The 19,634-nt window shown below is 42.8% G+C and overlaps 1 protein-coding gene across 2 annotated transcripts in view; it reads right to left on the bottom strand.

The window, feature by feature from the left end:
* lamb2l (laminin, beta 2-like) overlaps positions 1–19,634 on the bottom strand; it is a 56,708-nt gene that overhangs the window by 27,042 nt on the left and 10,032 nt on the right. The window contains exons 1-3 of one of the 2 annotated variants that reach the window (XM_014145944.2): positions 19,077–19,153; positions 17,058–17,129; positions 2,060–2,229 (exon numbers count right to left, since the gene is read on the bottom strand). In XM_014145944.2, the coding sequence (XP_014001419.2) occupies positions 2,060–2,229; positions 17,058–17,121 (234 nt within the window). In that variant the 5' untranslated portion in view covers positions 17,122–17,129; positions 19,077–19,153. Of the gene's footprint in view, positions 1–2,059; positions 2,230–17,057; positions 17,130–19,076; positions 19,154–19,634 lie in introns of those variants that run through there. The other variant, XM_014145942.2, reaches the window with a different exon arrangement.

Raw genomic sequence — 19,634 nt, 5'->3', positions numbered from 1 at the left:
GCTGACGTGTGTATCTAGGAATTTGACACCACCAACAGGAAAACCCTGGTTGCCTATGGAAACTCGAAATGTAGGTCGGCCACTCATTTGCAAGTCACAATGGCAGCAAGCGGGACCAGAGCCAGGCAGGGGTAACATGGTCCCCTGGATCATAGGCTTAATTACTGTGGAGCGGATTGGGTGGATAGCGAGGGGGGCAGAGAGGACGTGAGGGGGGCATGGAAAAACGCAAGAGCAGGGTCTCTTAACTAGGTTGTTGTTAAGGGAGATTACGCCTCTAACAACACTCAAGTGAAAGGAATGCGGGGAGAAATCAATAGGAAAGCATAAAGTGTGTAGGTGGGTTCCCCAACACATGCACATGACTGTCCCACCAGCTTTAAACCCTAAATCTCCTTTTCACACCCTCATTTAGGACCTCGTCTTATAAAAGCATTCCTCTCTTCAAGCTAAGGCTACCGTCTTACACTGATCCTCCATCGCCAAACCTCTCTGCCTCTCCTCACATCTTAGACGTATTTACCCCCCATTAGTCAAGCTCGGGGGACACTCAAATTATAACTAGCACTCATCAGCACTCATCTAAGACGTTGATTTGACTGATCTTGATTGACACAGGAAGATGGTGGCTTATGAGTGTCTCAGCCCACTGGCTCCCCCATCCTCCATCCAGTGGAAGCTGGGATAGCGTTAAAGCTTTAGTTCCAGTCCATCAGGTGGGTCGTGGGGCCAGACGGGAGCCCCTCTGATGGAGAGTCACAACAAACAGCCCATAGGAAGATTACTGCAGATCAGTCCCCAGCCCTGGACTTGGACCAGCCACCACACTGACATCATCAGATTACTGTAGGACCAGCCACCACACTGACATCATCAGATTACTGTAGGACCAGCCACCACACTGACATCATCAGATTACTGTAGGACCAGCCACCACACTGACATCATCAGATTACTGTAGGACCAGCCACCACACTGACATCATCAGATTACTGTAGGACCAGCCACCACACTGACATCATCAGATTACTGTAGGACCAGCCACCACACTGACATCATCAGATTACTGTAGGACCAGCCACCACACTGACATCATCAGATTACTGTAGGACCAGCCACTACACTGACATCATCAGATTACTGTAGGACCAGCCACCATACTGACATCATCAGATTACTGTAGGACCAGCCACCACACTGACATCATCAGATTACTGTAGGACCAGCCACCACACTGACATCATCAGATTACTGTAGGACCAGCCACCACACTGACATCATCAGATTACTGTAGGACCAGCCACCACACTGACATCATCAGATTACTGTAGGACCAGCCACCACACTGACATCATCAGATTACTGTAGGACCAGCCACTACACTGACATCATCAGATTACTGTAGGACCAGCCACTACACTGACATCATCAGATTACTGTAGGAAGATGCAGGAAGTGACCAGTAGCTGCATTTGTTACAAAATGAATTGAACAGGCAAACTTTTTTTTAATCATACTTTTTTGTGCACCTACCACTACAGGTATTATAAAAAGAAAACCAGGACAAAATGAGTACAACTACCGAAAAAGAGGAAAAAACGCAGTGGAATGAATAGAACTGATTGAGACAGGGGTGTTGGGTGTGGGCCGGTGAAGAAGCAGTTGAGTGATTTGACTGACAGGTGATAGTTCCCACCTGGAGCTACAGTATGAGGGGCTGTCACCATGTCCCGCCCCACGCTAAGAGCCATTCCACAGTCACCTGTCAATCATGTAACCCTATAACACTCCACAATGTGTTGCCGTATCTGCTGCCCACAATGAGGTAGAGCACAGAGAGGGAGGGAGAGGAAGAGAGGGATGTAGGGAGGGGTGGGAGGAGGGAGGGGGGGGGCACACTTAGAGATGGAAACAGACAAGCCCCTCACCCCACCGGATGTCCTGACTTCTACTGAGAGACATGAGGTAAGATGAGGTGGGGTAAGATGGATAATGGGGTCTTATTTCCAACACAGGTTTAGGTTCAAGTCCAGATGTGTGTGTGTGTGTGTGTTCTCACCTGCAGGTGGCTGACTATGCAGTAGTGTTCAGGCCCATGAAGACCACAAGTGGAGGTGGCGCTGAGATTAATGGCTCGGCCAATCAACAGGTTGCCTGTTGCCGGGTAACAGCTGCCCTCCATGCAGCCATGCGGGCTGGAGGGGAGCTGCTGTCCCACAACACTCAGAGCTGAGGGGCGGATTGAGGACAGGGAAGAGGAAGGAAAATAACACAAAACACCTCCAGATTAGTTCCTCTATCATTTATAAAGCATATGGATTGAAGAGTTCAATATTATGGAGATCGGAGACATAAAGAAATGACATATACACAGTTTTACTCAGGTATCATGTTATATTTCTGTAAAGAGAACTTAAGGGTAATGACTTCATGCTTCGTGACTGGAGACAATGGGCTTGTCTTTCCACAGGAGTGATATCTGTATCACTAAGAGCATAGTGTTTACAGTGTTCAGTCAGCAGGCAGGACAAGAGGATGAGCTCACTCTGCATACAGCCACTCCTGTATGCTACGCTAGGTGCGCTACAGTCCCACCCCGACTGGGAAATCACAGGAAAACATCTCTGTTTTCCATCATAGACAATTCTACAGTGGTTACTGGGTTACTACTAGCGGTGGGGAGTAACAAAATACATGTAACAGGATGCCATATTTTCGATGTAAACGCAGTAACTGTTTTCCGTTGCAGACCTGTAGTAATTGTCATGACAGACAGGGCAGATAGAGTCAGTGTCAAGTTAACTAATGTAAATAATGGTATCACATCAGGTTACATAGGGGTCGTTCCATTTGATTTCAATCCCTTTTTGAGCACCCCTTTTGTTTTGAACAAAACTTGATACATATTTGCCCATGGTAGAAATGGTCAGAAAGTCACTTTTTGGACCTGAATGCCAAAACATTTCGGAGATATAGATGCTCAAAGCTGACCTTTTTTGCATACCCCACCCTTAGCCTGGCTGACACGACTCACATGGTAAGCGAGGAAGACCTGACGCACTGGTCTGGACAGGAGGCCATTGTAAATGCAGTATTCGGTCAGAGTTGTGCTTATTTCTGGCTGAGCTTTGATCGGTTCTCTCAGATGTAAAATGTTTTCCTGGGGGGTTGAGACCTCACTGTCACGACTTCCGCCGAAGTCGGCTCCTCTCCTTGTTCGGGCGGCGTTCGGCGATTCGACGTCACCGGCTTTCTAGCCATCGCTGCTCCATTTTTCATATATCCATTTGTTTTGTCTTGTTCCATACACACCTGGTTTTCATTCCATAATCAACTGCATGTATTTAGTCCTCTGTTTCCCCTCCATGTCTTTGTGTGTAATTGTTTATTGCTATGTGGATATTGTTCAGGCGCTATACTTTTGTTATGTTCCGTGTTTTTGGCACGTTATTGTTTTTATGTGCTGTCGTTTTTGGACCGTAATTAAAGTGCGCCTGTTTACTACACTCTGACCTCCTGCACCTGACTTCGCCTCCGTACACACCCCTATGGTAGGGTGGGGTATGCAAAATGGGTCAACTTTGAGCACCTCTATCTCCTAAATGTTTTGGCATTCAGGTCCAGAAAGTAACGTTCTGACCACTTCTACCATAAGCAAATATGTATGGAAAGTTATGTTCAAATCAAAAGGGGTGTGGTCAAAAAGGGATTGAAATCTAATGGACAAGGGTCAAGTTACTTTACTGCCCTTAAGCCAGGAGTCTGAGGTGAACATTGAAGAGAGGTAAATAAATCACTGATTCCCCGAGGCTGTCTCTAGGACACTGGTCGGACTCTCTGACATACTACTGCTAGTGCTGCTTCGGGCTCCTCACAGCTGAATGGTGGCTGTTAAAATAGAGACAATAAATGTTGTTGTTGTCGTTATTGCGACCTCATTTTTAACGCACTGCCATAATCTGTGAACTATGAACTGCACAGCTCCTTCTGCACCTGGAGGAGACCCTTGTGTTCAAGGTAGCTGTTCAGAAGGGGCCAGGGCCACTGCAGAATTGCCCTATTATGCCCTATTTTGGGCTCTGAGTATTACACCCTGTTGTCCCCCACGTAAATGTTGTCTACACATCACTGACCTGAAAAACCACTCTCAGCATGGTTGAGAGCAACAAGAGAGGAAGCGAGAGTGATTGAGTGAGGGGAATAAAAAAAAGGCAAAGAGAGAAAGAGAGTGAAGCGGTAGGAAGTGGGTGACAGAGAAAATAAATGTTGGACTGATGACTTTCTACAGAGCGGGAGAAATAGAGAGGCAGCTAGAGATGTGAAAAAAGATACAGAGATCGCTGGGGCCCCTTTCAACATCAGAGGCCCAGGTAACATCAAACACACAGCATGTTGGGACACGACGGAGGTGGAAGGTGTGATTTGGAATTAAAAACATCCTGTGTTACCCATGAGAAATGAAATATATCATATTTCCCATAGACACCCAGTCATTAGGGCATGTAAAGGAGAACCAAGTAAACATAGGGCCGAGTCTGAAATTTCTAAGTGGAAATTACAAGCTTCAGAAGCCTTCTCCTGCAACAGGGTGATCAAATGAAGATCCTATACCTGTGCCGTGAGTTGGCCCCTGTTGAAGTAAAATATTTAACTGAAGCAGATTCCCTGAATTCCAGTAAAGGAGAAGTAAAGCATTCGCACAAGGCAATATGCCACTGGGCCTTAATTAACCTGAGACATTCAGCTACTCACACACACGTACAGGTACAGTAAACCTGCAGTTAAATCAAAGTGTGACCTTTGGAATGTTGATATCTGCACATGTCCGACTCTCCCTGGGCAAACAGAACAGTCTGTTTAGGAGTGCTGTACATTAGCCCACAGAGAATACCTGAAGCTCACCGGAGATGTAGGACCAAGATGGCGGCGGGTGGGAGTGACTGTGACGCCTAGGACCCCTCCCTGGCTGTGACAAGCTATCTCTGACAGTGATACAGAGCCTAATGGCTTCTCTGAGCTGCAATGTCGGTGTGTTGCATGACTGGACATTGGAAGGAGCAATCTTCTGTATCTCAGTGTGTTGAATTGTCCACCTCACTATGGTTCACTATGATAACAGCATGTGGTGTTGGAGGTTATATCTTCCCTTCATATGACTTTTCTATTTTCTCACCGATGTTGAAATATACAGTGCACCTAGTCTGGGTTTTGGCTGATAATTACAAGGCACCACTGCAAACGGGTGTTCTGTTAGCAGACAACACACACATATCATTTTTCTAAAAAGCTCTGACTTCTTAGACTTGACCGTGATGTCAAGCCCCCTCTCTGATGGGTGATACGGTATCTGTAATATATCCTTTACCTTGTTTTCTCCTGCACCGGCTAGCAAAGAGAATGTGTGTGTGTGTGTGTGTGTGTGTGTGTGTGTGTGTGTTTTGTAAGAGTGTTTTTGGGGAGGGCCCTGGTAAAGCCACCCCAGGGTCTGCCTTCACCTACTCTGTTATTGCATTCATTTGTCTTTTCCCCCCCAAAATGACAAAAATAACAACATACACTTCAAAGAGCATTTCAAATCTGACCTAAGCACACATTGTTTAATATACAGTAGACCAGTGTAGACGCTGTTGTCCCTTCTGCTCAACGCCGCTTCATGTTTTCTTCTTAAAACTCAAGAGAAGGTACGGTACAGCTGCTCACGAAAATCACTGATGAAATGGACATATGTAAAGTCAAACTACCATTTACATCACGGGTCTCAAATAACACCTTTTTAGCTCATTCCTGACGCCATGTGAGAGAACGTTACTGTTAGATCGGGTCCTGATGCAAATGTATTGGAGCGTGCAGAGAAAAACACAGATGTTGACAACAGCTGGTTTCTCAGTCTGATTAGAGCGTTGGTCAAGCACGTGTCTGTACGCCGCCCGCCACGTAGCTACACACACACACGCATGCCGAAGAAGGAAGGCGTAGGCAGACACACACTTGCCCAACATCCCATTTCCCTTCTGTACCGGGCGCTACAGTAAAAATGCAGCGAGACTGCGAGAGGGGAAATGTGTATTTATTAAGAAAAACATTCCAGGTGTCAGACATGGACTGTTCCAAACACTCCGCCCCATCCCATAATGCCCCTGTGCAGAGTTAGAACATGTGTGTTGGAGTGTGGAGGGCCCGTCCAACATGCTCTGTGGTGCTTATCTCTGTACGGGCTGGGCCAGGGGGCCAGGGAGGGCAGAGGAACCAGCCTTAGGCCGTCAGGCTGACAGCATATGGATCCTCCACGCTACTGGGCTTCAGTAGTACAGCTGTCTTTCCTCTGGGAGTCAAGGCTTAATCCACACACTACCTGACACTCTCAGCCCCTGGAATGGAGCACAGAATCCATTGTCTGTCAGAGCTGCTAGGGCCAGGACCTATCAATCTCTGATTCCTCTACTGGATCTAACACTGCTTACTGTGCTCAGAGATCATCTCTCCCAGATTTCTCCATAGGCTATTCATCGGTTGGTCCACTGCCCTCATAACTGTCATTGTTGACCCTTATCCAATAACAGCAGCTCCTACAAGATGTCTCTGATTCCTCACTCCCTATTTTCTTTTACATTTTATTTAACTAGACAAGTCAGTTAAGAACAAATTCTTATTTTACAATGACGGCCTACCCCGGCCAAACCATTCCCCTAACCCGGACGACGCTGGGCCAGTTGTGCGCCGCCCTATGGGACTCCCGATCATGGCCGGTTGTGATACAGCCCAAGATCGAACCAGGGTCTGTAGTGATGCCTCCAGCACTCTAGCTGAGATGCAGTGCCTTAGACCGCTGCGCCACTCGGGAGCCCAAGTGTACTGGCCAAGCATGCAGTATCAGAGCTCCGGTGATCTGTTGGATTTGAATCCAGTCCCTTCAAGTCCCTCTCTTCTCTGACACCATATTCCAGTCAGTGGAATGGCCTCCCAGCACTAAAGCCCAGTGTGTCAGTCACTATACTGTCATCATTAGACAATCCCAAGAATTGATGGATTGTGAATCAGACAACTATAGGGGGCTGTGCTGTGATTGGAAGATTTGTACATAGCCTCACTGATGGTTAATTTAACATTGAACAGGACCAGTGGAGGCTGCTGAGGGGAGAATGGCTCATAATAATGTCTGGAATGGATTAAATGGAATGGTATCAAAAACATGGTTTTCATGTGTTTGATACCATTCCATCCATTAAACTCCATTCCAGCCATTATTATGAGCCATCCTCCCCTCAGCAGCCTCCACTGAACAGGACACAGTCTAGAAAATATCCAGTTCTGTATTGATTGTACAGTAGGACAGCGCATAGCAAAGCACCAATTGATACAGATTGAAGGTAACAGGTAACAGTTCCACACACTTACAATACACGTTTCCCAGTTAGATTCCTGACTGCAGGGGAGTGAGGAGAAAAGGGCACATATCCCAGAATACCTAGCAGTCTGAACTTTGTGCCAGTGCCACCCAGAGAAGGAGAGAGAGGGAGGGTTTAAGAAAATCACAAGACCCGGTAATCTGTCTTTAACTGGATTAGAGCTGAGTTCCTGGGAAAGAAACGATGACGCCCAGGTGGAAGAGGAGGAGTGGCGAACGGCTGTCTGGCTCCTGGGCTGGGAGGACAGACAGACAGTAGTCACCGGAACACACTTCATAGCTCACTGGCTGCATATACTGTATGTGTGTGTGGACCGGACCCCTCTGTCAAAACACACCACCTGAAGAGGCCCATTCTGACAACAGCACAGAGATAAGAGCTGCTGCTAGTAACCTATCATTTGCCAGACATTCCAGAAATGCCCCAAATTCTGTTGGATTTAAATAACAGATTCTCAACTGAATCTACCCCTGTGAGATTACCGAATAAGGTTGCATGAACAGAGAAGTTAAAAAGAATCATTCAGAGCATCAAAGCTTTCAGTGCTCACTGTTCTGGCATCTTAAGTTACGGTGGTGGGACCCTGTCATACAGAGGGCACCCCTGAATTCTGTCATTCTCAGGTTCCATCCATTCAACCCTGGTTGTCAAGATATTTTACAGAGAACTCCTATACCTCTTGTGTGTTGTATAGCAATTACCTCACACATTACGTAAACAAAGGGTGGCGCTGCAAGTGCAAAGCTATACAGAACCATTACTGCATCAGATCTCGCCTGAACAGCTGTCTGAGGAGTGGCTCCTCTTTTGTAGGAAGAGACTGGTGAAAGATCAGAGGCAGGACCATCAGTCAGCAGAACAATGGCAGCAACACAGTAAAGCAGAGACAAATCCCTTCTCTCCATAAAACTCAACCTGCGCTGCGCTGCTCTGGAGGAAACACCATACACACATGCGGTTTAGCGCCCTGCGCTATAACAAAATACTTCCAATACATCACATCATACTTTCTTTGAATCGTTTAATACGTGTGTTTCTAAAATGTGTCAAAACATCACATTACATGAATGGCTGCCTACAGTCCATCTCTCTGTAATAAACTTCTGTCTCCAACATATGAATTTGTAAACAACTCATGAAACCTCAACTAATTTTCTGTCGACTAAACATTCCCTTGTTTCTTCAATGTTAACTATTCTAACCTAAGGTGGGCTGGGTAGACTGTCAGTCACCTTCATAGCTGCAGCGGGGGTATTCTGCCACATAATGCAGGCTATGTGTTAATTACTGCACATACTCTCCATATCTGTCCGGTGGTTTGACAACTCTGCCATGAGAAGTCATTGGCACTGTAGTCTGTGGTGCTGTGACAGGAGGTGGGTCAGCATCTGAAACAAGTAAGTGCAACTCTGTGTCACACTCTGGGTGTTCCTCTCCACCTTTTGGAGAAGTCTCTGGAGCAGGGAGTACAGGAGGGGACTAGGCACACATCTTGGAGGGGCACCCGTGTTGAAGGTCAGTGTGGTGGAAGTGTTATTTCCTACCCTCACCACCTGGGGCCGTCCCGTCAAGAAGGTCCTAGCAAGATTTCTTCCATGTGTCCATGTCTGTGTCCCATTTCTTGGAAGCGGTAGCTCTAGCCTCCAAGACATCTTCTACCCCCAAGCCATAAGACTTCTAAATAGCCATAAGACTTCTAAATAGCCATAAGACTTCTAAATAGCCATAAGACTTCTAAATAGCCATAAGACTTCTAAATAGCCATAAGACTCCTATAAGACTTCTAAATAGCCATAAGACTTCTAAATAGCCATAAGACTTCTAAATAGCCATAAGACTCCTAAATAGCCATAAGACTTCTAAATAGCCATAAGACTTCTAAATAGCCATAAGACTTCTATAAGACTTCTAAATAGCTATAAGACTTCTAAATAGCCATAAGACTTCTAAATAGCCATAAGACTTCTATAAGACTTCTAAATAGCCATAAGACTTCTAAATAGCCATAAGACTTCTAAATAGCCATAAGACTTCTAAATAGCCATAAGACTTCTAAATAGCCATAAGACTTTTATAAGACTTCTAAATAGCCATAAGACTTCTATAAGACTTCTAAATAGCCACAAGACTTCTAAATAGCCATAAGACTTCTATAAGACTTCTAAATAGCCATAAGACTTCTATAAGACTTCTAAATAGCCATAAGGCTTCTATAAGACTTCTAAATAGCCACAAGACTTCTAAATAGCCATAAGACTTCTAAATAGCCACAATACTTCTAAATAGCCATAAGACTTCTATAAGACTTCTAAATAGCCATAAGACTTCTAAATAGCCATAAGACTTCTATAAGACTTCTAAATAGCCATAAGACTTCTAAATAGCCATAAGACTTCTAAATAGCCATAAGACTTCTAAATAGCCATAAGACTTCTATAAGACTTCTAAATAGCCATAAGACTTCTATAAGACTTCTAAATAGCCACAATACTTCTAAATAGCCATAAGACTTCTATAAGACTTCTAAATAGCCATAAGACTTCTAAATAGCCATAAGACTTCTATAAGACTTCTAAATAGCCATAAGACTTCTAAATAGCCTTTTATAAGACTTCTAAATAGCCATAAGACTTCTATAAGACTTCTAAATAGCCATAAGACTTCTAAATAGCCATAAGACTTCTATAAGACTTCTAAATAGCCATAAGACTTCTAAATAGCCATAAGACTTCTAAATAGCCATAAGACTTCTATAAGACTTCTAAATAGCCATAAGACTTCTAAATAGCCATAAGACTTCTAGATAAGACTTCTAAATAGCCATAAGACTTCTAAATAGCCATAAGACTTCTATAAGACATCTAAATAGCCTTCTATAAGACTTCTAAATAGCCATAAGACTTCTAAATAGCCATAAGACTTCTAAAGCATAAGACTTCTAAATAGCCATAAGACTTCTAAATAGCCATAAGACTTCTAAATAGCCATAAGACTTCTATAATACTTCTAAATAGCCATAAGACTTCTAAATAGCCATAAGACTTCTATAAGACTTCTAAATAGCCATAAGACTTCTAAATAGCCAAGACTTTATAAGACTTCTAAATAGCCATAAGACTTCTAAATAGCCATAAGACTTCAGCCATAAGACATCTAAATAGCCATAAGACTTCTAAATAGCCATAAGACTTCTATAAGACTTCTAAATAGCCATAAGACTTCTATAAGACTTCTAAATAGCCATAAGACTTCTAAATAGCCATAAGACTTCTAAATAGCCACAATACTTCTAAATAGCCATAAGACTTCTATAAGACTTCTAAATAGCCATAAGACTTCTATAAGACTTCTAAATAGCCACAAGACTTCTAAATAGCCATAAGACTTCTATAAGACTTCTAAATAGCCATAAGACTTCTATAAGACTTCTAAATAGCCATAAGACTTCTAAATAGCCATAAGACTTCTAAATAGCCATAAGACTTCTAAATAGCCACAAGACTTCTAAATAGCCATAAGACTTCTAAATAGCCATAAGACTTCTATAAGACTTCTAAATAGCCATAAGACTTCTAAATAGCCATAAGACTTCTAAATAGCCATAAGACTTCTAAATAGCCATAAGACTTCTAAATAGCCATAAGACTTCTATAAGACATCTAAATAGCCATAAGACTTCTAAATAGCCATAAGACTTTTATAAGACTTCTAAATAGCCATACGACTTCCATAAGACATCTAAATAGCCATAAGACTTCTAAATAGCCATAAGACTTTTATAAGACTTCTAAATAGCCATACGACTTCTAAATAGCCATAAGACTTCTAAATAGCCATAAGACTTTTATAAGACTTCTAAATAGCCATAAGACTTCTAAATAGCCATAAGACTTCTAAATAGCCACAAGACTTCTAAATAGCCACAAGACTTCTAAATAGCCATAAGACTTCTATAAGACTTCTAAATAGCCATAAGACTTCTAAATAGCCATAAGACTTCTAAATAGCCATAAGACTTCTAAATAGCCATAAGACTTCTATAAGACTTCTAAATAGCCACAAGACTTCTAAATAGCCATAAGACTTCTAAATAGCCACAAGACTTCTAAATAGCCACAAGACTTCTAAATAGCCATAAGACTTCTATAAGACTTCTAAATAGCCACAAGACTTCTAAATAGCCACAATACTTCTAAATAGCCATAAGACTTCTATAAGACTTCTAAATAGCCACAAGACTTCTAAATAGCCACAAGACTTCTAAATAGCCACAATACTTCTAAATAGCCATAAGACTTCTAAATAGCCACAAGACTTCTAAATAGCCACAATACTTCTAAATAGCCATAAGACTTCTATAAGACATCTAAATAGCCATAAGACTTCTATAAGACATCTAAATAGCCATAAGACTTCTAAATAGCCATAAGACTTCTAAATAGCCACAATACTTCTAAATAGCCATAAGGCTTCTATAAGACTTCTAAATAGCCACAATACTTCTAAATAGCCATAAGACTTCTATAAGACTTCTAAATAGCCACAATACTTCTAAATAGCCATAAGACTTCTATAAGACTTCTAAATAGCCATAAGACTTCTAAATAGCCATAAGACTTCTATAAGACTTTTAATAGCATAAGACTTCTAAATAGCCATAAGACTTCTAAATAGCCATAAGACTTCTAAATAGCCATAAGACTTCTAAATAGCCATAAGGCTTCTATAAGACTTTTAATAGCATAAGACTTCTAAATAGCCATAAGACTTCTATAAGACTTTTAATAGCATAAGACTTCTAAATAGCCATAAGGCTGCTAAATAGTTCATTAATGGTTACCTGAACTATCTGCACTGACCCTATCTTGCACGGACTCTATGCACACTCACAAGACTATATATACAACCCATATACACAGTCACACACACACTAGACTGACACTCTCACACAAAACCCACACTCACATACGCACACATACGCACACACATAACACACACACGCATACCAACAACACCAACACACATACACACATGCATACTGACACAAGACACACACACACACACTTTTACACTCATCATATGCTGCTGCTACTCTTTATTTTACTCGTATTATTATCTATCCTGATGCCTAGTCACTGTACTCTGCCTGCATGTACATATCTACCTCAAATACCTCGCACACCTACCTGCACATTGATCTGGTACTGGTACTACTTGTTTATAGCTCCATTTTTGTGTGTTTAATTCCTCTTGTGTTACTATTTTTCTTTATATATATATATATATATATCTGCATTGTTGGGAAGGGCTCATTAGCAAGCATTTCACAGTTAAAGCTGCAATATGTAACTTTTTGGGAGACCCAACCAAATTAACATAGAAATGTGAGTTATAGATCTGTCATTCTCATTGAAAACAAGTCTAAGAAGCGTTAGATCTGTTCTACTTGTGCTATTTCTATGCTTCCCGGTCTTAAGTTAGGTTTTTGCGTCTTTTAGTTTCAGTTTTGTAAACCAGCTTCAAACTGATGAAAATACAATATTTTTGGTTATGGAAAAAATATTTCACAGCGGTTTAGATTGATTATAATGATTATCTACACTATACTTGCTTGTTTTGTCACATAAACTGAAATTAGGCAAACTATTAGAATTTTAGCAACCAGGAAATATCTTTAAGTCTACACCCTTTGTATTTGGTGCATGTGACAAATCTAATTTGATTGATTGATTTGAGGAAAGTGGTGCATCAGTCTGTATGTGCAAGTGCTGCAGAGCACAGAGACTGGGCTCTCTGCTTTCTCACACTGCTGGTAATGAAGTTGTGCTCTAATAGCCCTCCCTTTCTCCATCACCCCTTTCTTTCGAATATGGACACTAATGAGCTTTTCTTACTCTCACACCCTTGCTGTGCTCTCTCTTTTCTCTATGTTCTATACAACCACCAATTACTGACCTCTGTCTTCCTTCTCCTCCTCTCCTCTCTGTTATACCCTCCTTGCCTAGTCTCTCCTATTTTCCTTCATTCCAGCCTTGATTTTTGTCTGCATAAATATGGGATATGTTAAGATAATCAAATCCTTCAAACTTTAATTTCAGTGTGCTGTGCAATAGGATTCTCCAGACCCCAGGGCTAAACTGTCTGATCTAATTCTTATCCAACCCACCCCTGGAGAGAGGCAACAAAAAAGCAGTGGTTCTGTTTGAGAAATAGAAGCTTGCCAAGGTGAGCTGGCAAGCTTCTATTTCTCAAACAGAACCACTGGTTGGAAGGAAGGGAAAGTAGGAGAGACTAGGCAAGGAGGGTATAACAGGCGAGGAATTTACCACATTAGTCATCGGCTTCATTAATAAGTACATCGACGACGTTGTCCCCACAGTGACCATACGTACATATCCTAACCAGAAGCCATGGATTAAAGGCGAAATCCACACTGAGCTAAAGGCTAGAGTGACGCTTTCAAGGAGCGAGACACAAATCTGGACGCTTATTAGAAATCCCGCAACGCCCTCCGAAGGACCATCATTTTTCAAGTAGACCACTTGAGTCCCTGTACCCAAGAACGCCAAGGTAACCTGTCTAAATGACTATCACCCCGTAGCACTCACATATGTAGCCCTGAAATGCATTGAAAGGCTGGTCATGGCTCACATCAACACCATCATCCCAGACACCCTGAACCCACTCCAATTCGCATACTGTCCCAACAGATCCACATATGATCCACAGATCCACAATGCTCTTTCCCACCTGGACAAAAGGAACACCTAAGTGAGAATGCTGTTCATTGACTACAGCTCAGCGTTCAACACCATAGTGCCCTCCAAGCTCATCACTAAACTAAGAATCTGGGATTAATCACCTCCCTCTGCAATTGGGTACTGGACTTTCTGATGGGCCGCCCCCAGGTGGTGAGGGTATGCAACAACACATTCGCCACGCTGACCCACAACACGGGTGCCCTTCAGGGGTGCGTGCTTAGCCCCCTCCTGTACTCCCTGTTCACCCACAACTGTGTGGTCGCACACAACTCCAACACCATCATTAAGTTGGCTGACGAAACGACAGTGAAAGGCCTGATCACCGACAATGATGAGACAGCCTACAGGGAATCAATGCGGCTGTAGTGGACACGATCGAGAGCTTCAAGTTCCTCGGTGTCCACATCACTAAGGACCTTTCATGGTCCAAACACATCAACACAGTTGTGAAGAGGGCACAACCATGCCTCTTCCCCCTCAGGAGGCTAAAAAGATTTGGCATGGGCCCTCAGATCCTGAAAAAGTTCTACAGCTGCACCATCGAGAGCATCTTGAATGGTTGCATCACCGCTTGGTATGGCAACTGACTGGCATCCGACCGCAAGGCGCTACAGAGGGTAGTGCATACGGCCCATTACATCACTGGGGCCGAGCTCCCTGTCATCCAGGACCTCCATAACAGGCAGTGTCAAAGGAAGGCCCTAAACATTGTCAAAGACTCTAGCCACCCAAGTCACAGTCTGTTCCCTGTGCTACCGCATGGTAATTGGTACCAGAGAGCCAAGTCTGGGACAAAAAGGCTTTTGAACAGCTTCTACCCCAAAGCCATAAGATTGCTGAACAGTTAATTAAATCGCTACCCGGAATTTCTGCTTTTCTCCCCCACCTACATGTACATAGTACTTCAATCAATCACCTAATCAAACCTACATGTACATATTACCTCAATTAATCACCCCAACTACCTCGTACCCCAGTACACTGTCTTGGTACCGATAGTCCTTGTATATAGCCTGTATATAGCCTTGTTATTGTTATTTTATTGTGTTTCTATCTTCTTTTTATATATTTGTTAATTTTCTACTTTTTAACTGCATTGTTGGGAAAGGGCTCGTAAGTAAGCATTTCACGTTAAAGTCTATACTTGTTGTATTCGGCGCATGTGACAAATAAAAGTGTCTTTAATTTGATTTGAAAGAACCACAAACACAGGGTTCTGAGCGAGGTAAGTTCAGACGTTACACTCCGAAAAATACTGGGATAAAAACAACCCAACATTAACATGTGATAACCACAGAACAGATGAACTGGGATGACATTTACTCTCCCGGGAGGCCAAAAAGGACTATCTTAAAGGCATACACAAGTGTACTAAGCCACGCCTCCATAACCCAGCATCAAAAACCCAGCCGTTTTGTAAAGAAAACAACCCATAAGTGACCCAATGCCTGCAACCCAGCAACACAGCATTTCTTTGAGTGTAGTGTGACTGGAGGAGTGGAGACAACAGTGAGTTGTTGTGGCCTGTGGGGCTCTTATGTATAGTACAAGGTCATCAAGGCCTGTTTTCAAAACCAGATGCCTCAAACTATTGTTGTCCTCCAGTGTGGGAGTCTACTGCATATTATGCCCATAGCTGATTCAGGTAAGTAAGAGTTGGAAAATTAGTATTTTCAATACTCAATAAACTCATGAAATACAACATTCATCCTGGTGTTCAGGGTAAGCAGCTGATTCTGAGTGACAAACATCAACAATATATATTTCAACACTGAGAGTATTTGTGTACTCAGAGCGCTGTGGTTCTGGATGGGGGTGATGAGAGAACTGTAGTCTAGTCGCCCCTCTCTCTGGTGGACAGTTTCCCCTGTCTTTTGTGTGTACCTTTCGTCGGTGAGTAGAAAGCAGAGGCGCTCACACACAATACTCTTAATTGAACCTCTTCAGAGAGGGCGCAGCCATGTGTGTCAACAGTTAATGACAGAGGAGGGAAAACACGAGTGTGGATAATAAAAGAGTCAGGAGAGAGAAAGGGGAGCCATGTCTGTCTGTTGACAGGACCAATAATAACACAATGTCTGAGGGGCTGTTTAGAATCAAGGTCTATAGAGTTAACACACAGACATACAGATGTAGAATCTTAATTTGATCACCCTGTTGCAGGAGAACTTTCCTGCAATGGAAAAACATTTATATTTTGTTTATTTTGTAATGTTTTTTTGTTTTTTGGGGGAGGGGAACATTTAAATTTGTAGTGTATTTTAGGTTGAACCTTTTACTGCAGTGGGCTAAATCAGGGTCACACTGAGTGTTTCTTGGTAGTCTTAAACAAATCTACTTTGAAACAAAAGTATACACCTCACACACATGGTTATGCGTATAAGACACCTGTACCATGTCAGATATAGAGTTGAAATGTATTACATTTTGAGTTTGCATCCCAATATTACACTTTATATAGATCACAGAAGACTGAAATAAGAAACCCGTTTGACATAGAAACACCAGATTTGAAAAAGATTATGTTTAATAATTATGAAATTATGATAAATATTAATAACATTCCACCCACGAAGCCACTAGGTCATTTGACTGCAGGAAAGGGCTACAAAGGCTTCTGAAGTTGGCAATTTCCACTTTGAAATTACGACAAACGTACCAACCCTTACAAAAATGTCCATAATGCTCATAATCCATATAATAATTTACATTTCCTGTTGCTGTAGGATTATTTTCCTGCTGTAGCAAACTGGCTCTAATTAAGATCCTACATCTATATTGTCTGCGATGTGTTGTTCATCTGCCACCAAGATAGATTATACATCACCTCAGAGACCTACTGTAATACAGTGTTAACAGAGAGCAGGATAAAACTGAAACTTCCACTCACCTAAAATAAATATGCCCAGATATGCTGCCATGGCGGATGTCAGTCGATTTTGACAGAAGGCCATCCGGTAGGCTGAAACACAGAGTAGGAGAGAGTATGTGTGAATAAGACAAAATATACCTGGTCTTTTTGGTCTTCAATGCCATAATATCATAATTTTGCATCATAATACACAATGATCCTCTATTGAAATGCTGGAGGGCCCAACAATTTATATCAATAAATGCATTAGGAAATGTGTGTATGTGCTGCTGACCCTAACCCACTTGACCTCAGGGGGCCAGGGGTGCCTCTGTGACCGTGTCGTGACACTGTGGAGAGAAAGGAGTTGTGTGTGCACAGTCTCCACAAACACAGCTCTAAGGACTGAATGTGACCGAGCATGTTCCCTACAGATCTGTGCGTGGGAACACAGATTACAGATGTCCAACTATTCTAATCTGACTTGGCTCAAACAAATTAAAGTTGTTGTCAAATAGTACTAAATCCTACCAAGTGACAATAGTACAATTTCTAATACTTTTTTCAATATGGGTTGACATGGCAAATATTTTTTTACATAATCCCACCAGCAATCCTTCAAACAAACCTTCAATACAGAACACTGTACATTTGCATCTGTAACAGATTAACATGTACTAATAGTGAGGCCGAAGGATGCCGGTACCACACAGTGATGTCATATCCATTGTACAGGGATAGCTAACTCCACGTGCTGCTATTCTCATATGGCCAAGGACCAGACCAAACCAATCCTCTATAATGCAGAATAACAAGAGAAAAAAGAAGAAAAAAAATCCCAATAAAATAAAAAACTCTGCAGTGTTACAATCCCAATAAACTCAGCAAGCTGATTATTGACAAGTAGAATTACAGCGGGGAAAAAGTGAAAGAAAACGCTATTGCACTGCGGAGTTCCGTATCGCTGCTTGGTTCCCTACCTACTGCAGCCTGGGGACAGAGGGGCTGGCTGGCTGGCGGGTCTCTCTGTGGGTATAAACCCTTGAGAGGATCAGGGCCCCTCACTGCAGCCACTCTACTCGGCTGAAGAGTGTCCAACACTGGGACAGGACAGCTCTGCATCATAATGCCGCTACCACAGTTTCCCACCAACATAAAACAACCACAGGGAGAACAGTTAAGAGCAAATGAAGTGATTTTAACACAGCTGACAGTTTACCACAGAAACAAGACAACCTGCCACAGAAACCTGCCAGTTTACCACAGAAACAAGACAACCTGCCACAGAAACCTGCCAGTTTACCACAGAAACAAGACAACCTGCCACAGCAACCTGCCAGTTTACCAGACACACTTATCTACCACAGAATGCCAATTCAGTATCTCACAAAGTCACATCTACCATGAAGTACAACAAATTCACCATAATAACAATATAATAACACAAATCTCTGACAGTATGTGTTTACAAAAATGGAGTGCCTGTATGTAAAAAAGACTCAGAGTCCATTTTAAAAAAAGAAAAAGGGTGCAACACACTAGTAGACAAGATGTTCATTCACAGAAACAAAGTTCTGAAACGGCTGGGAATTACCAGGGACCTCACGATAGCATATAATCACGACACTTAGGTGCCGATACCATATGTATTGCGATTCGATACTGCGATTTTATTGAAATTTGATGTTCCAAGCATATTGCTCACCATATGTCTGCTGCAGAGAGACAAGAGAGAGCATGAGAAAATGTGTTTTGATCAGTCATGGAAATAAAAGTGCTGAAAAAATATTGTCTCACTCTTTAAAAAGAGATGGAGAAGAAGCTATAGGATGAAAAATACAGCAGGTACAGCCGACTAGCGCTACCTAGCAAAAACAAACTGGAGTCAAAGTATCGATATAATATCATCCAAAATAATATGTAACTGTATCGATTTATTCCCCCATCACTATCAAACCTGTTCAGACAATCAATCCCACACAACATCTGTTAGGTCCAACTTCTGAGAAGTGATGTATCTATACAGAGTAATAGCATAAATAAGATCTAAGTACTCACACAGCCACGCAAGTAAACTCAGTCCTCTCTGTGGTGAGAAGCTTTCTGCAGGCTGGTTCACTTTTAGTGTGCGTGTGTGTGTGTGTGTGTGTGTGTGTGTGTGTGTGTGTGTGTGTGTGTGTGTGTGTGTGTGTGTGTGTGTGTGTGTGTGTGTGTGTGTGTGTGTGTGTGTGTGTGTGTGTGTGTGTGTGTGTGTGTGTGTGTGTGTGTGTGTGTGTGTGTGTGTGTGTGTGTGTGTGTGTGTGTGTGTGTGTGTGTGTGTGTGTGTGCGCGCAGTGTGGACAGCGATTCTTATTCAAATTCAGCTGTCACTCTGAGAGCCACTGTGTGAAAGGGGAAATGGTCTCTAGGCAGGCGGAATGCACTGCCCCACTTTTTGTGTGTGTGTGTGGGGTGGGGGGTGGGGGTTGAGTTGGGATGGAGGGAAGGAGAGAAGGAGAGAGGGAGGGGTTGGGGCGCTGTGTTGGCTGTCCCTGGGCTGTCGGTGCAGGGACAGCCCCTCCCTGCCCCCAGAGAGAGGAGCATCCAAACTGACCACCAGAGAGACGACACAGGACC

The sequence above is a fragment of the Salmo salar genome, chromosome ssa15 (assembly GCF_905237065.1).
Source record: "Salmo salar chromosome ssa15, Ssal_v3.1, whole genome shotgun sequence".
Lineage (NCBI taxonomy): Eukaryota > Metazoa > Chordata > Actinopteri > Salmoniformes > Salmonidae > Salmo > Salmo salar.
Note: the sequence above shows the minus strand (reverse complement) of the source record. Positions and strands in the feature narration are given on the sequence as shown.